This window comes from Megascapheus bottae, chromosome 12 (assembly GCF_031878675.1).
Source record: "Megascapheus bottae isolate mThoBot1 chromosome 12, mThoBot2.hap1, whole genome shotgun sequence".
NCBI lineage: Eukaryota > Metazoa > Chordata > Mammalia > Rodentia > Geomyidae > Megascapheus > Megascapheus bottae.
This window is the reverse complement of record NC_143520.1, coordinates 22,712,329-22,736,312: the sequence shown is the minus strand read 5'-3', so window position 1 is coordinate 22,736,312 and position 23,984 is coordinate 22,712,329. Positions and strand designations below refer to the sequence as shown.

General features: G+C 36.4%; 1 protein-coding gene across 2 annotated transcripts in view; it reads right to left on the bottom strand.

Moving 5' to 3' along the window:
- Acvr1c (activin A receptor type 1C) overlaps positions 1-23,984 on the bottom strand; it is an 84,338-nt gene that overhangs the window by 39,056 nt on the left and 21,298 nt on the right. For both annotated transcript variants that reach the window (XM_090342803.1, XM_090342804.1), the window contains exon 2: positions 3,911-4,141. In XM_090342803.1, coding sequence (XP_090198929.1) covers positions 3,911-4,141 — 231 coding nt within the window. The remainder of the gene's footprint in view (positions 1-3,910; positions 4,142-23,984) is intronic.

Genomic DNA, 23,984 nt, shown 5'->3' with positions numbered 1-23,984 from the left:
AAAACACACATCTTACTTATTATAAGTAACATTTAAAGTTCAATTGATATAGTATCTCAACATACTTAAAGAAAAATCATCAGTTGGACACTGGTAGCTCATGTCTATAAGTATAGCTACTCAGGAGGCTGAGATTTGTCAGGATAGCTACTCAGGAGGCTGAGATTTGAGGAATGAGGTTCAAAGCCAACCAGTGTAAGAGAGTGTGTAGCTCTTGCTGCTGATTAACCACTAGTAAACAGGAAGTGGCAAAGTAGCTCAAAGTGGAAAGCTCCTGGACCTGAATTCAAGCCTCACAAGTGCCAAAATCAAAAACAAAACAAAGCAAACAAAAAAAGCCCCAACAAAACCAATACCAACTCATAAAAATAACCTCAAAATGGTCATAAAAATGCTCAAAAATTTAATGTCTACTCAAGATTTTTTTTTGTTGGTTGTAGGGCTTGAACTCTGAGTCTGGACACTGTCCATGAGGTCTCCAGCTGAAGGCTGTGCATCTACCTAAGATAGTTAAACACCTTTCACTAAATTAAATGCAAAAGGAAATCCCTTTAGGTCATATAAAGAACTTAGGAACTCTAGTGCCTATCATAAGTAGTGGCAACAGATTGAATGCATTCTCTTAGAACCATGATAAAGATAAGTAGAGATCTAGTAGGCATCACAGTGTACAATGCAAAAACTCAAAAAATGGATATCAAGTGTGTGTGTGTGTCTATGCATGTGTGTGTGAGTGTACTTTTGATATATATATGATATATATCACAATACATATCACACTCGTTTGTAAGAATGCCTGTATTCACAGATAATTGTGTATGTAAAAAAATGCTAGAATGAAAGAGGAAGTGGGAAACCTGATATGACTGATGTTGGAAGAGGTACATGAGATGGGAAATAATGATGGAAGGAATGACTCTGCTCAAGATGCCCTGGACACATAAATTGACATGTTTAATTGTACCACTCTTGTACAACCATTTGGAGACTAAAGCAAGCACACAAATAAATGTTTTAATTGCTAGAACTAGCCAGACATCCATAGATTTTGTAATGCTAGTTATACAAAATTCATTCAAAGCCATCACAAGCAGGAAAGTCTTCATTTCCAATTAACCAGCAAAATACCAGACAGGAGATGAGATTCAAGTGGTAGAATGCCAGCCCTGATCAAGAAATCTGATTTTAAGACCCTATACTGTGTGAAAAAATTTTGACAATATAAATTCTTTCCTCAGTAGTTTAAGATATAAGATTAATATAGAAAACTGATTTTTATATAGTAGAAGTTAGCATTTAGAAGCAGATAGTAAACAAAAAACTATATAAATCAGCATCCACAAGCAGAAAAACTTCAATGAAATACATGTATGGCCCTCGTAACTGCAGAACACTAAGAGTAACTGAAGGACTGACCAAATAAGTATGAAACATACTATACCCATATTCTCAATCTATAGATTCAACTAATCTAGTCAAAATTTCAGCATGTGATTTGTGGAAATATTCAAACTATTTAGAAAATTTAAAACAAAATATAAATAATGACTAAATAGAATAATGACTATGTCAGTTTTTAAAACAATTTTGGAGTGGTCACCCAATCTAATTTCAATACTTACTATTAAGCTCTAATAATCAGAATAGTTCAATAGTGACCTAAGCCCTAGAGACCAGCTAAATTACTAAAGAGGCCAGATACACACACACACACACACACACACACACACACACACACATTTTATTTCCAAGAAAATTGTCAAAGTTTCACCTTTACCTCACTGATATTTGCTGAGCATAGACCTAGATATAAAACCCGAAATGTTAAAACTTTTAGAAGAATATGTGTGTGTGTGTGTGTGTGTTTTGTGTGTGTGTGTATATATATATATATATATATATATACACACACACACATAAACTTTGGGTAGAAAAAGACTTCTCAAAACTTGAAAGAAATAATAACAATAACAATAAATCAGTCTATCAAATGTTTATTCTATGTTTCTATGAAAAGAATGGCTTAACATAAAACCAAATGGCAATGCAGAGAAAAAGAGAAATAATCAAAATATATATACCTAATAGTGAATCAGTATCAAAATGGCTAAAATAGTTTCATATTTTAAGTATAAGATAACTAGCCCAATTTTTAATAGACACTGTACTAAGGAATGGAGGTGCAGCTAAGTAGTAGAATACTTGCTTACCAGGAAGTTTGTCTCCAAGCACTACAAAAAAAATAAATTAAATTAAATTAAACCTGATATAAGAAGGAGACTGAGATTGGGAGGATTGGAGCTATTAGGCCAACCTAGAAAAAAGTCTATCAAGCAAGTAGAGAAAATTTGGTGCACCCATATGAAGTGGACCAACACTGCAGTTCTATCACCTCAGTATTCTCAGCCTGCTCCACTAATTCCAGTGCTATACTGATGGTATATTTTTTAATGACTGTACATTATTTATTTCTTTTTTATGTTCTTTTTATCTTAGCACACATCATAGAGAGACAAAGGTTGCATGATTTCCCTCATTTGTGGTTGCTAGAATTAGCCTGTAAATCTATTAGTACATTGTGGTTACAAATGTCTTAACTGAATGGTAGATTCAGTTAGTCTAGTAGATTCAAGGTTAATCTAAGTAGTGTAATGATGTAGAAAGACAAAGTCAAAGCCCACCAATAAAAAACAGGAAATGGATACTTGCAAGAGGAAGGATGGGATCATAGGGAGAAGAAGAGACAAATGAAGAAGAAAAGCAAGGCAGGGCCAAGAGTTTGGCCTAGTGATAGAGTGCTTGCCTAGCATGCATGAAGATCCGGGTTTGATTCCTCGGTACCACATACATAGAAAAAAGCCAGAAATGGTGCTGAGGCTCAAGTGGTAGGGCTCTAGCCTTGAGAAAGTCCAAGGACAGTGCTCAGGCCCTGAGCTCAAGCCCAGGACTGGCAAAAAAAAAAAAAAAGAAGAAAAGCAAAAGCAAGGGATAATGCAGTCAAGAATTCAATGTAGCCAGGCACCAGTGGCTCACACCTGTAATCCTAACTACTCAGGAGGTTGAGATCTGAGGATTATGGATTGAGGCCTGTTCAGGCAGGAAAATCCATAAGACACTTACCTCCAATTAACCACCAGAAAACTGGTAGAGTTTTGAGCAAAAATGGTCAGGGAAACCAGGCGTGGTGGCTCACGCTTATAATCTTAGCTACTTGGGAGGCTGAGATCTGAGGATCTGGGTTTAGCATGGGCATTAAAAGTCCATGAGACTCTTATTTCCAGTGAACCAGGAAAACTGAAAGTGGTGCTGTGGCTCAAGGGGTAGGGTGGTAGCCTTGAGCTAAAGCTCTCAGGGACAGTGCAAGAGTTCATCAGGGACAGCATCCTTGAGTCCAAACCCCAAGATGGCAAAAAGAAAAAAACAGAAGAAAGAAAGAATCCAATGCATATCCTACAAAATTAAGAAGAATGAGAGAAAGGTGATTAGGAGAGGGCTGGGTAAGAAAATTGAAAGGGGTTAACACTGTTCTAGATGCATTGCATTCATAAACTGCTTCATTAAATGGAAATTCTTTAGTACAACTATATAAAGATAATAATACCATTCAAAAATCCACAAGACACATTTTACTTCAAGCTTATTAATCACATAAAAAATACCACTCATGTGGACAAATTTCTCTCAAATTGTCATGCTATTGTCAATGTTTTGACATTGACGTGCAACGTAAAAAGGAAGAAAAATCAAGCTCAGATATACTCTAAATAATATTATCAGCCCTCAAAGAGATAGGAGTGGAAACTGTACAACAGATTTCCCTATTTAAAGAAACATAAGACAGTTTGATTTCTACTGTGTTTATAGTTTTGCAAGAGTAAAATCACATTGGGAATGAAGATAAACTCCTTACCTGTTGGAAGATGTAGAGTTATGTTGTTGCAAAAATCTGTGAAGCAGCATTCAGTTTTGGTAACATTGTTGGAACTATGACAGAAGACTTGTGCATTTAACTCTGGGAGAGACACACAAGATTTGATCACCTGCTCTTTCCCATTGGTTAGCATGACCGAAGCCCAGCAGGCTCCCTCTGTTTGGCAGGTGAAGTTTGAGGAGTCACACAAAAGGCACACACACTTCAATCCTGAAAGAGTAAATCAAAATGTTTTAAAATGGAAACGGTATCATACAATGTGATTCTATGGTAGCTGAAATGGAAACTGAGTCTTAAGGGAAATGAAAGAAGGCTTTAAATAAATAACAATTAATGTTCAATTGGATAGGCTACCCAACAGTCATTGAATATTGCTACTATCTTTGTGATTTTTAATATATTTTCCTCTAGATTGTACTCTAGACCCTTCATGAGCTCAATTAGTTCGCCCGTAAATCAGTAAGTCCTGGGAAATGCTAGGAAATGCCAGCAAGAGGTGCTGTCTGGCATCACTCGTAAAACATTCATCTGTGCTAACAGCAGCTGTGCAGCCAAGCAAGCCAGTGTGCTCTGCTCACTTACCCATTTTCCTTTTGACTTGGAGGAACAGGCTAAATACTATCTGGAGAAATGTATAACTTTAGTAAGAGTTAACACTCTTAGTATTTACATTCTCTGACATTTTAACATAATTATTATTGTGATGGTAATGTTGAAGATAATAATGAGCCATTACACTGCCACTTCATTAAATAATTTATCTCAGAATGATAGTCTTTCAAAGATACAGCATGACCTTGAGGTGATGTTCTCCAAATCTCACAACTACTCCACAAAGCAAGCCACATCAAAAACAAAACTGAATGTACCTATAACTGTAATACTTGCAAAAATTATATTTGCTAAATTAATTAGTTGCCTTGCTCATATCGCAACATTCCTTGCTTACCACACCTCCCCCACACAATAATCCATACTCCTTCACATGCAAAATAGTGCAGCATTTTCTATGTGAAATATCTGTTAGTATGAAGAATCTTGTGAGTAAATTATTCATATTTTATTAATATTTTATTTCTACATGATACAATTCTAAATAATGTCTATATTAGTCACAAAACTTTTGTCAAATTATGTGTGTCCCTATAATTATCTGAGTGTCCAAAGTTTCATCATGGAGCCATTACAAATAAAACTAGTCTTTAAGTGGCTAATCATTCAAATTGCAGCTAATTTTATGCTCATAAGTTACCATAATGATCTGGAAAGCAATATGGAGTTCTTCAAAAGACCAACAATGTTCAAGAAGAACAGTACCTTCCATATGTAATTATAACCCCTCTGTACATCACTCCGAAAATAAAAATAAAAATGGAAAAATAGATACCATAATAAACTTAACTACATATGTGTTCATTTCATGTGCATTCATCGTGGCATATAAAAATCCCAGCACAATTGTGGAAATCAGTTATCGCTATCTCCATTTTGTAGATATGAAATGAAGCCCAAAATATCAACTAATCAACTTAATGTAACAGTCTCTAGATTACACAAGCAATATCTGTTCTATTTCACAGCTGCCAATTCTTCAAAAAGCATTTAAGCATCCCACTAGTCCCTAGAAACTGAAAATAAGATGCAATTCTTCTAATGCAGTAACAAAAACATAGCAGATAACTAATAATTGACAATTCAGATTTTTATCACTTCCAGCTATTTTCTATGTATGCAGTAATGGGGAATTGAACGTGGGTCTTCATGCATGCTAGGCAAGCACTTTACCACTAGGCCAAACTCCCAGTCTAGTTCCTTCAGTTTTAAGCCCAAAGGTACCAACAAGAATGATACAGACCTAGGTGATAAGACATAGAAAATGACAGCTGACTTTACATCTTGCATGAGGGAAAACAAATGACAAAGTTGAAGATTTGTTAATGATAATGGGTCCAAACATCTGACAAATGTTCACATTCATTTCGGGTCAATTGGTATTACCATCATACTAACAAATAGAACAAGTCCTACCATGAATGAGTAATATATGACATATTCAGTCTCACATTTTTCATTTCTCACCAGTACACTAGAAAGTCACATTTGGCATATAATTGAACTGTATTTATAGCAGCCACCCTCAACATAGAATCTTAGTGCTGCCAATTAAAATTTAAGTTGCTATTAATGATTAGACTTACGCTTTCCTATTTGGTTTTCAAAATTTGATGTTTGAGTCAATTATACTAGACTATTCCATGACAGGATCAATTCAAGATGCTACCTTCTGATTTTTTAATCTTACTCTTTCTCATTATGATATACTTGAGTTATATAGAAAGAGATAGCAAAGGAGGATGAAGAATGAGACAATTACTCACAATTAGAAGGTTTATTAGATCATTCCCCACAAGGAAGACTGCACTTTTCTTGTGTCTCCTCCCACCCCTTTAATTAGCTCCCTTTCTCTCTCTCTCTTTGCCAATTAGTCTGTAAAAGCCAAGACATCTGTTACTCACAAGACATCTGTCACCCATATCCACCATAGGATGTACACATTCCTAATCAACTAGGAAATAAAGTTTCATCCATATTTACATGAGAAGACTAGCACACCCTGGTATACAGAAGTGTGTGTGTGCGTGTGTGTGTGTGTGTGTGTGTGTGTGTGTGTGTGTGTGTGTGTTTGTGGGAGAGAGAGAGAGAGAGAGAGAGAGAGAGAGAGAGAGAGAGAGAGAGAGAGAGAGAGAGAGTGTGTGAATATTTTCTTGGCAAATAATAGTTGTTTGGGGCTGGATACTATTTTCATTAAGTTGCTTTCATAGTTCCTCTTTCCTATATTTTTAAACCTACTGCCAAAGTATCTATTAACCAAGGTTCAATGTAACTGTCTGACACACACCTCTTCCTGTTTTCCAGATGTAAGATACCTAAATACTTTTAATCAACATCTCTAATTTTAGACCAGACTATCAAACATGAATTCTTTTAATTTGTAAAGAGTGTGACAGGTCTGACGCTGCATACATAACCTTTCTATCACTTACAGGCTTCTGAATGAACAAAGGGAGCCATTCAAACTGCGCGCTCTCTCTCTCTCTCTCTCATGTGAACAGGAAAGAAACAGCACTTATGTATCTGAAGGAAAACCACACATTTTAAAACAAGCATTCGTCTTTCTTCTTACCTTCTGGATTTTTTTGTTGTTTATTTTTGGGTTTGTTTGAAATAAACCATAGTCAATTTATTTAGATAATTTATTTAGTTTGAATATCTAAAATACATCTATCCTGAAAAAGCACATTTTTCATTGGCAGATACTCTATTTCAAATAATCAATTTTTCTTTTCTTTTCTTATTTTTCTCTTATTCTTTTTGGGAGAGATGGAAGCTATGTTGCCCAGCCTAATGTCTAACTGCTGAGCTCATGTGATTGTATTACCTCAGCTTCACAGATACTGAGACTACAGATACATGATGCCATGCTTGGCTTTGTTTCTTTTAATGGTAAAAAAAAGAATAATGAAGAAAGAAATGTTAATAAAATACAGGCAATGCATCCAATATTATAAGAATACACACAGCACAAAGGAAATTGCCCTTTTGTGCCAAATGGGAGCTATTCTCCTTTTTTATGAGGCCTCCTGTTTTCAAAATATATTTTATTATCTTTAAGTACTTTTACAAAAGAGTTGTCATTGAACAAAGCAGTTTGTGAATATATTGCATCTTGATCAGTGTCATTCTTCTCAACATTCTCAGTTATCCCTCTCCTACCCAACCCTTCCCTCACTTTTCTTAACTTTTAGGATATACATTGAATTCTTTTGAATCTTTATTGAAAAGGTGATGAACAGGGACGGGGGGTGTTACAGTTACACAAGTAAGGAAATAAGTACATTTGCTTTTAAACACTATTACCCCATCTCTCATGTTCTCCTGCTTACCCCTCCCTATACCCCAACCCACAGGTTGTAGAGAATCATTTCCAACACAGTGTCAAGTGAGTATTAATGTTGCATGAATTCATCCTTTATCCTGCTGTTTCTGTGATTCCCTTTCTCTTCCACAAATAAACTTATTGACAGAAGGTACAGAAAACTAAGATGCAGGATGGGGGAGGGGAAAACTACAAGCAGGACCTCTTGTACTACATAAGAACCTCTTGTTTCCAATTCTTGGAGTGGTTCAAAGGAGTTGCATACTGTAGTAATTTGACTGATTACTTTGCAATGTAGAAATAAAGTGTTTGCAAGTAACATTTAAGTGGATGATAAGAATAGAATTGAAAACAGACTGGGTGAGGATTCTGGGATGATGGAGGAGGTTCAAAGTAAGCTTAACTGAGCTCTCACCAAGATACCAGTTTTAGCATTCTAGTGGAAAGTTAATAGCTGAAGAGTGACACCAACAAGCTGTAGTAGAAGCTCAGTCAGAGAGGAAAAAGTCAGGCAGACTTCTTAAGAAGACAGTTTGTCCAGGTCTTTCAATTTCCCTAAGAATGGAGGAATGTTATTCTTTAAAGAGGAAACATAAAACTCCACTAAGTGTGTGTGTGTGTGTGTGTGTGTGTGTGTGTGTGTGTGTGTGTGTGTGTGTATCTTGATCTGTTCATGTACTGATGGGCATCTGGTTTGGTCCTTAGCTATGGCAAATAATGCTGAAATATTCATGGTTATTCTGGTAACTTTAGTGTGTCCTTGTTTGTGGACATTTGGGTAAAAGCCTAGTTGTGGGATTGTTGGATCATAGAAAAGCTCTATGTTTAGTCTTTTAAAGAACCTCCATACTGCCTCTATAGCTAAGAAGAAATGGAACCACATTGCTTAGAAAAACATAAGAGAAATGTCCTAACTTCTAATCCAATTTAGGAAGAACACAGTTTACTGTGGATTTATTCTAACCACTTGGAATTTCCTCTTTCCAATGGCAAGATTCTCAGTATAAGTAACTTAAGCATTACTTTACCTATGGTAGGTGAGAAGAAAGGAATAGATATGGAAATAAGTGCCTACAGGACAGTTTGACTCTCAAACCCAGTCTAGTATTTCAAGTGAAGAAAAAATCCTTCTAATTTATCACTCAGCAAAATCTTCTCCAGTTAATATTAAAGAGAATTTATCTTCTCCAATATCTATCACATGAAAATGTAACATTCTTTCCAACATCATGCAATTTAGGGGGAACAGGAGGAAAAATGATGAGATCCTAAAAACACTAATATTCCTGTGTATTGTGTTCAACACTTTATTTCTACATCACAAAGTAATCAGTCAGATTACTCCAGTATTCAACTCCTTTGAACCAGTCTTGGTGCTGCATGGTGTCTTTGTGACTATGTATATATTATGATTAAAGGATTAGGCAACAGTTCTGGATTTTAACTGGAGCCTGAGAAGTGGTGTCAGCAGGGAAATTCCTCCAGGATTGTCCTGGAGGGGACAATTCCTCCCTGGGCAGGACAGCTTTTCTCTCCCAGTAAACAAAGCCAGAAGAAGCTCCACCCTAGGCCAATTTCAGCTGAATTGGTAAAAACAATTAAGGCTCCAGACAGGATGAGAGTGAAGTCTGAAGTTCGCTATTGACTACCCAATACACCTCCATTCACACTGAAGCTACTGAAAACAGCTAACTTTCTCCTGCAGGACACATAAAGCTCATGGCCTTGCCAGTAAATTAACCTGGGTGGCAAGTCACAAAGACCTCAAGTCTGTAAGGCAGAACTTTGTCTGCCTAATCAAACAAATTGATTGGAAAAACCAACTAAGCCCAAGGAAAAGGAATCATCACAGGAGATAAGAGACTTCATATATACACTGGGTCCAGATTCAGTGGAGACATAAGTTTCCCCTCAAAAAACTGAAGAATATTGTTTTTAATCAAAATTTTTTAAATTTTACAATTTTTTCATTGTTTTCATTTTTACTTGTTCCTTTTTTTGCCATTTTTTCACCATCATTTTTCCCTCTATTTTTTTCCCTTGTAGATCTGTTCAAGCCTAGAAACATAGCAATAGCAATTAGCAGATGTGCTCAGTCATTATGTACATACTGGTTTCAGGTTATATTTTTATTGACTCAGCCCCGTTTTTTTAATCTTATGTTTCTTTAATCTTTGTATTTCTTCTTTAAGTACTCAATTGTGAGTTTTTGAAAATTATTGATCTCTTTTATATTTTTTCTTTTTTCTTTATATATGCTTTTTATTAGTCTTTTCATTTTTTAAGTTTAATTTTTTAAATTTTTTATTTATTTATTTTCCCTTCCTCGCATTTTAGGTCACAGTTATCTTCACTCATGCATCTACAGTTGATTGTTGTTGACCCAGACAGTGTAGGTCCAGAGTGATTTATTGTTTATTTTATGTCATAAAACTGTGTTCGGTGATGGGCTTGGGTTTGTTTGTAAATGCACAAAAGGAGAAAGAGAGTGAAGACACCAGGCTAAGATTGTGAAACTCTATAGTCAGGGGAGCTATAGAGAAGTAGGTTGGCTATTATCTTAAAATTATAATCATGAGTTTTATTAGTCTTGCTCCCTTTTCCAAATGGACAAAACAAGAAACTCAAGAAAAATGGCAAGTTAAAGAATTGCATCTCCCACTCAAAATAAACAGGCAACAGAGCAGTCAATGGAGAACCTAGAGGAAAGTCCTCTAAATGCTCTACAAATGCTACTGGTAAACATGATCAATGAAATGTTTCAAAACATGAATAAGGATCGCTTTTATGCTTCCTTCTTGCCTTATTGCTCTAGCTAGTAATTCTAATACTATGCTAAAGAGAAGTAGTGAGAGTGGCCATCCTTGTCTCATTCCTGATTTTAAAGGACATGGCTTCAACTTTTCACCATTAAGTATAATGCTTGCTGTGGGTTTGTCATACTAGATACATAAGGCCATAGAGGATGAGGCCAAATTAATGGCCCTCAATAACATGGAAACAAGAGCTTAATTACGAGTGACTGTTGTTCTTAATGTACTGTTTTTTCTCTATTCTCTTGTGTTGCCCTTTGGTTAATTTCATATTGTTACAGTATCTGACTTTGTTACCTGTTATATTATACATATGTTTGTTTATTTGAAATAGGAGAGGAAAAAAGATTAGGGGAGGGAAGTGGGGAGAAACCCATGAGAAGCGGTATCAACGTGTGAGAAATAATGCACCTTCTATCTGGTGAATATAACTGTAAACTCTCTACACATTAAAATAAAATTAAAAAAAATGAAAGTATGAAGAAGAATATACGTGAATGTGAACATGAACCGGATGAAGCTAATCAAAGAATAATGGAGGAATTCATAGAATCTTCAAATATAAAGCTGAATGAATTCCAACAAAAATCCAATGAGAGGAGAGTAAGCCTCAGAGCTAAACACAGCCCTCTAATCAAAATCAGTGAGGTAGGGCCAGGAACTTGGCCTAGTGGTTAAAGTGCTTGCCTAGCATGCACGAAGACCCGGGTTCAATTCCTTGGTACCACATATATAGAAAAAGCTGGAAGTGGTGCTGAGACTCAAGTGGTAGAGCTCTAACCTTGAGAAAGTCCAAGGACAGTGCTCAGGCCCTGAGCTCAAGCCCAGGACTGGCAAAAAAAAAATCAGTGAGGTAAAGAAGTTCATACAAGGTTTAAAACAAGTGATGCAAGCCATCAAAAATGACCAACTAGAAAGAACGGATATGAAGAACAAAGTAGAAAGTATTGATAGCAAGTTAGACAATGCAGAAGAGAGAATCTCCAGAGCTGAAAATAGCCTAGAATTCATAAAGGAAGATAGAAAATGATTCAAAGTAAGTCCAAGAAATATGACTGATCTATTCAAGAGCTCCAAGATACTAGTAGGAAGCCTAATTCAAGGCTAATCAGTATTGAGGAGGGCCTGGAGAAAAAGATTAATGGAATTGGAAATATACTTCAGGAAATCATCTCAGAGAACTTCCCAAATATCCAGAAGAACAGACCCATTCATAAACAAGAAACTTTTAGAACCCCAAAGAGATCTGACCAGAAAAGGACATCACAACCACCACACTATAATCTGTACAGGACCAATAGAGGCCAAGAAAAGGATTCTTAAAGCAGCCAGGGAAAGGAGAACAATAACCCACTAAGGAAAATCAGTTAGAATAACCACAGATTTCTCAGTAGAGACCATGCAGACAAGAAGAGCCTGGAATGATATTTATCATATCCTAAAGATGAATAACTACCAACCAAGAATATAGTAACCAGCTAAGCTCTTGTTCATAGCTGAGGGAACATTAAAAACCTTCCATATCAAGGAAGGTATGAAATAGTATGTATAGATCAAACCAGTATTACAGAAAATTCTCAAAGATGCTCTACACATTGAAAATCTGCACAAATATGATATTGACAGAGAAATGGCACCTAAAAAGCACACCAGCTTATTACAGCAAAAATTGACAAATCATAGGCCCTAGCAAAACAGAAAAATGTCAGGAACTAGTAAATATTTTTCGATCCTAACCCTCAATATCAATGGGCTTAACTGTCCAACTCAATGACATATACTGTCTAGCTGGATCAAAAAGCAAGATCCATCTTTCTGCTGTCTTCAAGAGACACATCTTGCCCCACAAACATATTCTGAGAGTGAGAGGCTGGAATAAAATCCATCAATCCAATGGCCCCCATAAACAGGCTAGAGTAGCCATCCCCATATAAGATAAAACAGACTTCAAACTAAAATTAATGAGAAGAAACAAAGAAGGTTATTACATACTCTCTACTTCAGGAGGACATAACCATCCAAAATTTCTACACACCTAATGTCGGAGTACCCAACTTCATCAGACAAACTTCACTTACACTAAAACCACCCATAAATCCAAACACAGTGATTGTTGGTGACTTTAACACACAATTGTCATCTCTGGATAGACCAAGTAGGCAAAAGCTCAACAGAGAAACCTAAGAATTGAATAATTGCATAGACCAACTAGACCTAACAGACATCTGAAGATTATTCCACCCCAAAACACCAGAATATTCCTATTTTTCAGCAACATTTTCTAAAATAGGCCATATTGTAGGGCATAAAGCAAACCTGTGCAAATTCAGAAATATTGAAATTATTCTCTGCATTCTCTCAGATCACAGTGGTATAAAATTGGAACTGAACACCAATTTCCACCAAGGAAAACTCTGTAACTCACAGAGATTGAACAACACATTGTTGAATCACCAGTGGGTCATTGAAGAGATCAGAACAAAATTCAACAGTTTATGTTATTTTTAAAAAAGGAGAACACAAAGTACCAGCTCCATTAGGGTACAACAAAGGCAGTACTCAAAGGAAAATTTATAGCTCTGAGTGCCTACATTAAAAAATTGGAAAAATCGCAAACCTGCAATTTACTGTTGCACCTTAAGCTCTTGGAAGAAGAGCAACAAACCAACCCTAATACTAGTATAAGGAAACAAATTATTAAAATTAAAGCAGAATTGAATGAATTAGAGTCTAAAAAGCATAGAAAGAATCAAAAAAACAAAGGGGTTCATTTTTTGAAAAATTAAAAAAATTGACAGACCCTCAGCAAAACTTACCACAAAAAGAAGGAAGCACACCCAAATAAACAAAATTATGGACAAGAATGGAAATATCATGATGGAAATTTCCAAGATCCAGAATACTTTTCAAATCTTTATGCCAACAAATTTGAGAATCTAGAAGAGAGGATGAATTTCTAGCTAGTATTGACATACCCAAACAGAATCAAGAAGATCTAAACCAACTATTTCTATTTCAAGTAATGAAATAGAAATATCAATAAGAGACCTCCCATCCAAGAAAATCTCAGGACCTAATGGATTCACAGCTGAATTCTATAAGGCCTTCAAACAAATCTCACACCAATACTCCTCAAACTCTTCAATGAAATTGAAAGTGAGGGCTCTTTGCCAAACTCATTTTATGAAGCCAGCATAACCCTCATCCAAAAACCAGACAGAGACTCATCAAAGAAAGAGAAGTATAGACCCATTTTTAAATGAACATTGATGCAAAACTTCTCAACAAATTACTAGCCATCATCTTCCAAAACTCTTCAAAAAATTATACACTATGATCAAAAAGGATTCATCACAGGGATGCAAAGGTAGTTCAATATATGCCGGTCAATTGATATAATTCATCACATCAACAGGAGCAAAGACAAGTATCATGTGACTATCTCAGCTGATGCCAAAAGCTTTTGACAAGCTCCGACACTCATTTATGCTACAAGTTTTGGAGGAACTAGGAATCCATGGAACATTCCTCATTATAATAAAGGCTGGGTATGACAAACCAAACAGCAATGGCAAAAAGCTAAACCCATTTCTCTAAAATCAGGAGCAAGACAAGCATGCCTACTTTCTCCACTTCTCTCTCCACTTCTCTTTAATATAGAATTAGAATTCCTGGCCATAGCAGTAAGGCAAGAAGCAAACATCCAAATAGGGAAAGAAGAAGTGAAAATTTCCCTCTTTGAAGATAAAATGATTCAGATTTAAAGAACCCTATAGACTCCACTCCCACGTTGCTTGAGCTGATTCAAAATTTTGGCAAAGGGCTGGGAGTTTGGCTTAGTGGTAGAGTGCTTGCCTAGCATGCACGAAGATCTGGGTTCGATTCCTTGGTACCACATACATAGAAAAAAAGCCGGAAGTGGTGCTGAGGCTCAAGTGGAAGAGCTCTAGCCTTGAGAAAGTCCAAGGACAGTGCTCATGCCTTGAGCTCAAGCCCAGGACTGGCAAAAACAAAATTTTGGCAAAGTAGCAGACTATAAAATTAACCCTAAAAAATCAACTGCTTTCTTGTATGCCAACAATGAGAAGAGCAAGGCAGAAATCAGGAAAGCAACTCCTTTTACATTAGCCTCAAAGAAAATACAGTACTTAGGAATTAACTAAGTATGTAAAGGACCTTTATGATGAAAACATTAAAAGCCTGAAAAATGAAATAAAGACAGAACTGAGGAAGTGGAAAACCCTCCCATGCTTCTGGATTGGAAGAATTAATACCATGAAAATGGCAATCCTGCCAAGGACTATCCATAGATCCAATGCAATACCCATCAATATCCCAATTTCATTCTTTAATGAAAGAGAGGAAGCAATCCAAAAATTTATATGGAATAATAAAAGACACCATGTCGGGTCGGGAGATTGGCCTAGTGTTAGACTGCAGGCCTAGTATGCATGAAGACGCAGGTTCGATTCCTCACCACTACATACATAGATAAAAGCCAGAAGTGGTGCTGTGGCTCAAGTGGTAGAGCTCTAGCCTTGAGAAAGCCCAAGGACAGTGCTCAGGCCCTGAGTTCAAGCCCAAGACTGGCAAAAACAAAAAGACCCCATGTAGCAAAACAATCCTATGCAGAAAGAATGGTGCTGGGGAAATATCAATACCAAACTTTAGACTCTATTACAGAGCTATAGTAACCAAAACAGCTAGGTACTGGTGCAAGAACAGACAAGAACAGGCCTAGGGACAAATGGAATAGAACTGAGGACCCAGACATTAACCCACAGACATACAGCCACATAATCTTTAATAAGGGAGCCAAAACAAAATAGGATGGAAGAAAGATAGCCTCTTCAACAAGTGATGCTAACAGAATTGGTTAAACACCTGAAGAAAATTAAAGCTGGATCCTTATATGTCTCCCTGCAACAGAATTAACTCCAAATGCATCAAAGACCATGAGGTAAAAGAAGTTATCCTGAAAACTTCCCAAGAAGGAATAGGAGATATACTAGGACTCCTTGGCACAGGTCGAAATTTTCTTAATAAAGACCCAGAAACACAACAAAGTAAACAAAGTTTGGACAAATGGGACAGTATTGAACTGCAGAGCTTCTGTATGGCAAAGGACATAGCTAGTATGTTAAATAGAAACCCCACAGAGTGAGAGAAGATTTCCACTATCCATAGAACAGACAAGGGCCTCATATCTAAAATGTATCTACAGCACAAAAAAACAGTCTCTCAAAAACAAATCCTCAAAGAAACAACTATCCAATTAAAAAGTGGGCTAAAGATTTAAAGAGAGACTTCTCTGAAGAAGAAATAAGAATGGCATATTGACACATGAAGAAATGCTAGACATTTCTGGCCATAAAAGAAATGGCAATCAAAACAACTTTAATAGGGACAAAAACATAAGAAGGGGTATCGATGTGTGAGAAGCACTTACTACCTGGCGAATGTAACTGTGACCCCTCTATACATTATCTTGACAATAAAAATATTTTTTTAAAAAAGAGCAAACTTGAGATTCCACCTCACTCCAGTTAGAATGACCATGATCAAGAAATCTAATAACAACAGATGCTTGTGGGGATGTGGTCAGGATAGATCGCTACTACACTGTTGTTGAGAATGTAAACTAGTTTAAACACTCTGGAAAGCAGTATGGCAGTTCCTCAAAAGGCTAAACATAGAGCTCCCCTATGACCCAGCAATCTCAGTCCTTGGCATGTACCCAAATGTACAGAAACAAAAGACATGCTAAAACCACTAGCACAATGATGTTCATTGCAACATTATATACCATAGCTAAGACGTGGAACCAACCTAAATGTCCCTCAGTGGATGAATGGATCAAGAAGATGTGGTACTTATACACAATGGAATTCTATGCAAAGAATGACATCGGCCCATTAGTAAGGAAATGGAAAGACTTCAAAAACAATCATATTAAGTGAAGTGAGCCATACCCAAAGGAACATAGGCACAACAGTTTCCCTCATTTTTAATAATTAGTACACATCTGGGACTTTCCTAGCAGAGGATCACAATAGCTCAAAATCTATGCACATAAAAGTCATATAGGATGAGACTAAATAAAAATATCTGTAGGATATGGGAATCCTTGTGATTGTTGTTCTTATTTCCTTTCTCTATTTTTTCCCATTGTGGTTAATCTTATGTGGTTTCTATTTCTGACTTTGTTACCTGATATATTGTACATACATTTATTTGTTTATTAGAATTAAGGAAAGGAAGTGGGGAAATAGGATGATTGGGAGGGAACAGGGGCGGGGTGAACGGAGACAGAAACATGAGAAGGGATATCAATGTGTGAGACATAATGCACCCAGTACTTGACAAATGTAACTCTAACCCCTCTATACATTATCCCGACGATAATATAAAATAAAAAGGAAGAAAATGGGCTGGGATATTTTTATTTTCATATGGCCTTAATATTTTGGTAGATACAGAATAGATTATTAAGATGGCACAATACCATAATGCTTTCCCATGCAATTTTAAAACTTTGTGAGAGTAAAATGGTCATTTGGGCATTTTGCTTGTCATCATAGTTACTACCTGAAAAATTCTTTTCTAAAAGGCCTTTTCTAAAATTACTATTAATACCATTAGCTTCCAGTGTGTGCTATATATGTAAAACAAGCATAAAAGTGTATAACGTAATTAACATGATGTGACAAGATGACCTGTCTCTAGACTATTCCTTAGAACAGATGAAAATGCAAGAAGAGAATGGTAAGGGAATAAGAGACTTTTCCTTCCTACCCTAGGATGTCAGGTATTAGTGGAAACCAGGTGCCTGGTTAAGTATACATGTACAGAGCAGAGAAATTTAAATTCTTGTTCCTTTAGGGAAAATGGGACTACCCAAGGGCCGGTGGCCACACTCAGGCCTTGTGGTAACATTAGAAAGAATGACATTTTTGAAGCCTTCTATTTGAAAGCATCATATCCACAGCAAAGGGCTGGCTGGTCTAGTCACAGACACATTCCCTTGGCCACCCTTTTATATAATAAGCAAGGTCATTCTCTATACAAACAGCCTGAATATTTTCTCAGAAAACCGTTTCTTCAGTTTTGTGTGGGTTTTTTTTTTTGAGGTATTAGCTTCCATTTAAGAGACAGTAAAGCTCAATGGGTTTCAATCATATTTAAAGCAACTTCACAACTGTTATTATAGCTTAATAGACAAGAGATTCAGCTCCTGTTGTCTTTGAACCTTCATCTCTTTATCATGACCTTCACGCTGCAGGATTTTTCTTCATAGTGCCAACATAATTTTTTTTCTATCTTTGCCTCTTCTCTCATTCCCTTTGTCTCTGCTCTTTTCTCTTTGTAATCCTTCAGGTCTTGGATCAAATGTCACCACTTCAGAGAACTCTTTCCTGACTCAGTTCCTAATTAGTTCATTTATTTTATAGGCCCCATAATAGTATACACTTTGTGATGGCAAGAACTTCCAGCAATTTTCTTTTCATGAAAGAAATTTTAGGAATTTGTGGAAAACTCAATAATCATTATTCTCCCCTACTGATCTATAGACTATATACAATATCCTATCACTATATCTGGAAGCTGCCTTTCTAATTTTTTCCATCAAGAAAACTTTAAATCTAAGCCTTTCCTCCTATATCTGCTTTCCCTTCATCCTCATCTCAATCCCTTTCCTCTATATCCTTTTATCCTTTACTGTGTAGAAGAGAGCATATTCCTAACACCTAGAACAAAGTCTAACAGTGGAGTAAAAATCCCATACAGATGTTTTTAAATTGAAAATTACAAAAAAAATCAAAACTAAAAGACTCAACCCCACAACTATTTTCATCATATTTTCTCTAAGTTCTTTTCCTATTTGTTTATCATAGTAAAACTAAACTCATAAACACAATTTTAAATGTTTTAAAAAATATTTTTTTCAAGCCAGGGCTCACACCTGTAATCCTAGCTATTCAGGAAGCTGAGAGCTGAGGATCAAGGTTCAAAGCCAGATGGTGCACAAAAGCACCTGAGATTCTTATCTCCAGTTAACCACTAGAAAACAGGAAGTGGGGCTTGGCTCAAGGGTAGGGCTGTAGCTTTGAGCTGAAGAGCTCTGGGACAATGCCCAGGCCCAGGGGTAGGGTGGTAGCCTTGAGCTGAAGAGCTCAGGGACAGCACCCAGGCCAAGTTCAAGCCCCCTGACTACCCTCACCCCCCCACACACACTATATGTGTATATATATTTTTTTTTTCAGTGTTGTATTCTGGGTTTTAAATGTCTTTTTTCTGATTATCTAATAGTGTGTAACTATTTGTCGTCAATGACAGTATGAAGATTTCCTTACATTTAGGTCTTCATTTTGCAATTAATTAACATCATATTGGATATTGCCTTAGAATCACAGAATTAAAAGTACCTAAGACATTCTTCTTAGCTATTGTCAGATATCTTTCTACAGAAGTTTCAACAATTAAGATTTCCATTGGTTTTATACAAAAAAAGTTTTATAATGCATTTGTTAGCATTATGTAGAATCAACAAAACCTTAATAAAATAACAGATGTTGTATTTTATATTAATTTTTATTTTCATTCTAAAACAATTTAAATTTACCTCAAATATTTCTTCATCTTTCCTCCTAAGTAAATTCTTTCTTCCAAGGTATTGATCTTTGGGTTAAGTGTTAAGGTTTCTTCTCGATCTGAAAGAGCTCTTGGTAAAGTAAAGCTTTTCTATTATTTTGCTTCCTCTCAACATATTATCTTCAGTCTGTTTGTTTGTCTCAGGGTTGGGGATGGATCCACTACTTTTCAAATGCTAGGCAAATGCTCTAATTGATTTTGAGGGGTTTTTTTTAAAGGATAATTCCACTAGTCAATATAAAAAAACTTCCACTTGTCAAAATAAAATCAAGTAAAACACAATATAAAGGAAGTAAAAGAAAATGAATTGTCCTTATTCACATATATTCTTCAAATGATTACCATTAATATTAATAGTATCTGCAAATTTTTCTCTGTAGAATTTTGATGTATAAATTCACATAGTGAGATATTAATTGAAATCCTACTAATAATATAAATATCAACTCTTTAAATTTGGTACTACATAATTTCTTACTTTGCCTTAAAGCCTAGCAAATCCTCCATCCTGATGTTTTCTAAATATTTGATGTTCTTTACCTCCAGTTTATTATTAGCTCTGTTAGCTATATCTTCAATTCACATAAAATTGGGACTTAGATTATTCATATTAAGAAAAATGCACAAATCTCTTTGACAGATTATGAAGGAATTACTTTGCCTAAGCCCTTAGATGTTAAAAAAGGAGATTTAAATTCATTATTCAAAGCGTATTTTACTGTAACTGTATTCTCACCCTTCCAGAGTTAAGAAGGAAAAAGGAGAGAGGAAAAACACATTTTAGGGACCTTTGCCCAGGAGGTCAAAAGATGTCAGAAGTGTGGTAAAACGCGGCACAGTGGGACACTGCTTCAGCCAGGGCGGTAGGGGCAGGGCCCAAGGTTTCTGTGAGAGGAGTGCTATGGTACACATCTGCTCCCCATCCAGCAAGTTCTAATTTACCCGGCCAGTCCAGAGCTCGCTCTCAGCAGTCCAAACACCATCCAACCAGCATCCAGCACATGGGGAATCAATGGCAATCTTGCCTACCAGGCAGTGTGGAAGTATCTCCTGTGGAGAGGCTGAGTACAGCTCCTGCTGCTATATGGGCAGTAACCTGCCCTCACTTTGCCAAAGGCATCTGTCACACCTACCTTCCAGCTGCAACTCCAATCCCAGCATCCAGCCCACTGCCCACCCCCACAAGCACCTCCTCATCCCAGCCATTTCCCTGAGGGACTGTGGACTATGCAGAGGGGTCAGCCATTCTGTTACCTTTGTAAATTAAGGTTGGGTCTCACTGCCCAACAACAGGTCCAGGAACTAGGAACGTCTGCTTCCTGATCGATTTCCAGATCCCTGCGGTCACAGGGAAGCTTAGTTCAAATCTAGATTTATTAAGAATGACTTCTGCCCGCCAACTTCTCCAGGTCACATGTCCATCTGCTCAGGTAACTCCAACACGGATGGAGCCATGTTCCCCTGAATGATTCCAGACGCACTTAGGTACCATCTAGTTACAGGAGAGGCAGGCAGTAGGCATTTGCCATTTCTCCTCAAAGAAAATAGCCTAACACTTTCAGCTTTCTGTTACCTGAAATTTGAGTCAAATTCCTCATCTAGAAACCTATCAACTCAATAGTCATGACTTGAATATGTTTTTCCAATTGGAAAAGAACTGCACTGTCCCCTCCTCCACACGGGTACTCTAATGCTCTTGAAAATCCCGTTGTGCTCCTAGAAAGATGCTTTGAAAGCTTTCTTGCTTTGCTTGCTGGACAGGTATTTAAGACAGAGAGATTTCTGGATAGTATCAAAGATCCTAGCTATGGAAATATTGATAGTAAAGTCTTTGTAACTTATACGAAGAAGAGAAAAACTAATATTTAAATCATAACACTTGCTATGGTTTATTTGTTCCTTTAGATTCCATCATCATAGAAACTATATACCTATTACAGTTTTGCTCACATAAAATGGTACCTGAGGGAGTTGGTTATCATCTTTTAGCCAGACATCTAGCTCAATCTTCAAATCCTAGCTCCTGGGGACACAGAGAAAAGGAGTTCCTGGTTGAAGGCATAAACTGTCAGTGTATACAAGACACTTAATCTCAAATGATGACTGGGATCAGTGGCACATAACTCTTCTTCCAGCTATGGGGAAGCATGATATCTGAGTTACACTGGTACAGGTCTGTCGTTCTAGGGACAGAGGAAGATCATGGCCTACCAAGGCCTAGGCATAAAAAGAGATCTATCTCAACAATAACCAATGTAAGAGTGGACTGTAGGCATAGCTCAAGCAGTGAAGATCTTCCTAGCAAGTGCAAGGCCCTGAGTTCAATCCTCAGTACTACAAAAATGGTTATTTAATTTGGTTTAATCAATATAAATTATATACATATACCGAAGCATTACATTGCATACCATGAATGATTATAATTATGTTGTATTAATTTAAAATAATGTTAATTTAAAAAAAGAATAGCTCAAAAGAAAATAAGAGGGAAAAGAGAAGGAAGGAGGGAAGGAAGACAGGAAAGAACAGAGAAAGGAGGGAAAAGAGAAGCAGAGGGAGGGAGAAAGAAGAGAGAGAAAAACAAAGATAGAGCAATTATTATTATATTAATGGAACATATCACTTTGAGTTGAGAACTGGATTTTCCATGATAAAGAATATCTTTTTGAGATAAATGTTATTAAATTTTTTATTTTAACATTTTATTTTTCTTTTGATTGCCTTTTTCTAGTATAAGTGGCAAATCTTAGGTTGCTGTGTCAGAAAGTGTAGCTTCAGTATCTAAGAAGTGTTTGGTTCACCTTCAAAGGCATACTCCACATGAAAACAGTATGCCAAATAGAAGTAACAATTGACTATGGCACAATTTTCATTCCATATGAAATGGTCTAAGAAGCCAATAAAATGATAATGATAAATAATAAACATTCATGCTAATGTACAAAGAAATCTAATAGTGACTGACTGGATATTGGGCAAACAAGGGGACTGCCTTGTTCCAGGCAGTTGTTAGACTTGCCTGGATCAATGACACTGTTCTATGCATATAGTTATGTGACAGAAATTCAGTTATTAAAGTCAATATCGGCCCTGGAGCACAGATCTTAACAGTATATCTGTGAATTTTGTTTTATTTTATTTGCCAGTCTTGGGACTTGACCTCACAGACTTGGCATCATCCTTGAGCTTTCTCAAAGGCCTAGAACTCTACCACTTGAGTCACAGCACCACTTCCAGCATTTTTCTGTTTATGTGATACTGAGGAATTGAACCCAGAGTTCTAAGCAGGAACTCTACCACTAGGCCACACTCCCAACATATCTTATCAGCTTATATTTTATCATATCTGATTTAATTTACTATAAACTCTTAATGGGTAACATATAATACAATTGTAACATTGTTTCCAGAGAACAATCAGACACTACAACCAACTTCTGGATATAATACTCAGCAGCAGCAGCAGATTGTGATAAGGAACAATTGCTACTTCTTTTATAAGGAGAATTAAAATTAGGTTAAAAAAATAAAAGCATTGCTAGAGTTTTGATTTATCTAGAACATTTATGGATAAAAGTTCATGAGATTGGTAGTTCTAACCTTTGTTCTTGGTACATGGCCTTTGAGACTTGTGTTTTCAACTGATTTGCCCCAGAAATAATTCAACTGCACAATCTCTAATTAGTATAAAGAACCATGAAGTAAGAGCCGTGTGCGTGATTGACTCTCCAGAGAGATAGGATGCTGTAATCCTGGAGCACAGTTTAGGAAGAAATGGTTCAGAAATTTACTTTACTACAGCCTGGAGCTAACAATAAGAACTAATAATTTCTTTGGAGGTCTTTTAAGTTGTAGGACTATAGTGTTGAGTTTTTCAATCTCCACTAAAGTCCAGAAAAAATACTAAATAGAAAAATATCACAGAGAGTTTAGTTGCAAGAGGAGAATATTGCTTGCAGTGTATTTGATCATCTGGGGCACCAGACACTGAAAGTTAATAGCCAAAAAAAAGCTAATTTTTGAAAGAAACCAAAAATTGTGTCTTGTTTAAAGCAATTTTTAAAAAGAGTCATCTATAATGAAATAGCCAAACTATGGGAATAATAGAATACATAGGAAAAATTTTCTCAAGCTTAGTAGCAAAGTAAATTGTAAAGCTGAAGTTCTCAAGAGTTCAGTCAAATTTTTTATCACAATCCACCATCACACATTTATATGTTAATATGATCAGATATGGTTAAAAAATAGACTATTCTCTTGTGTACAAATACCACATCTTGTTGATCCACTCATCAACTGAGGGACATCTAGGTTGGTTCCATATCTTTGCTATGGTAAATAGTGCTGCAATGAACATCATTGTGCTAGTGGATTTAGTAGGTCCTTGTTTCTGGACGATTGGGTAAATGCCAAGTAGTGGAATTGCTGGGTCATAGGGGAGCTCTATGTTTAGTCTTTTGAGGAACTGCCATACTGCTTTCCATAGTAGTTGAATGAGTTTGCACTCCCACCAACAGTGTAGTAGTGATCCCTCCTGGCCACATCCCCTCCAGCATCTGTTGTTATTAGTTTTCTTGATCCTGGCCATTCTAACTGGAACAAGGTGGAATCTTATAGTTGTTTTGATTTGTCAGAAAGAATGACATTGCCC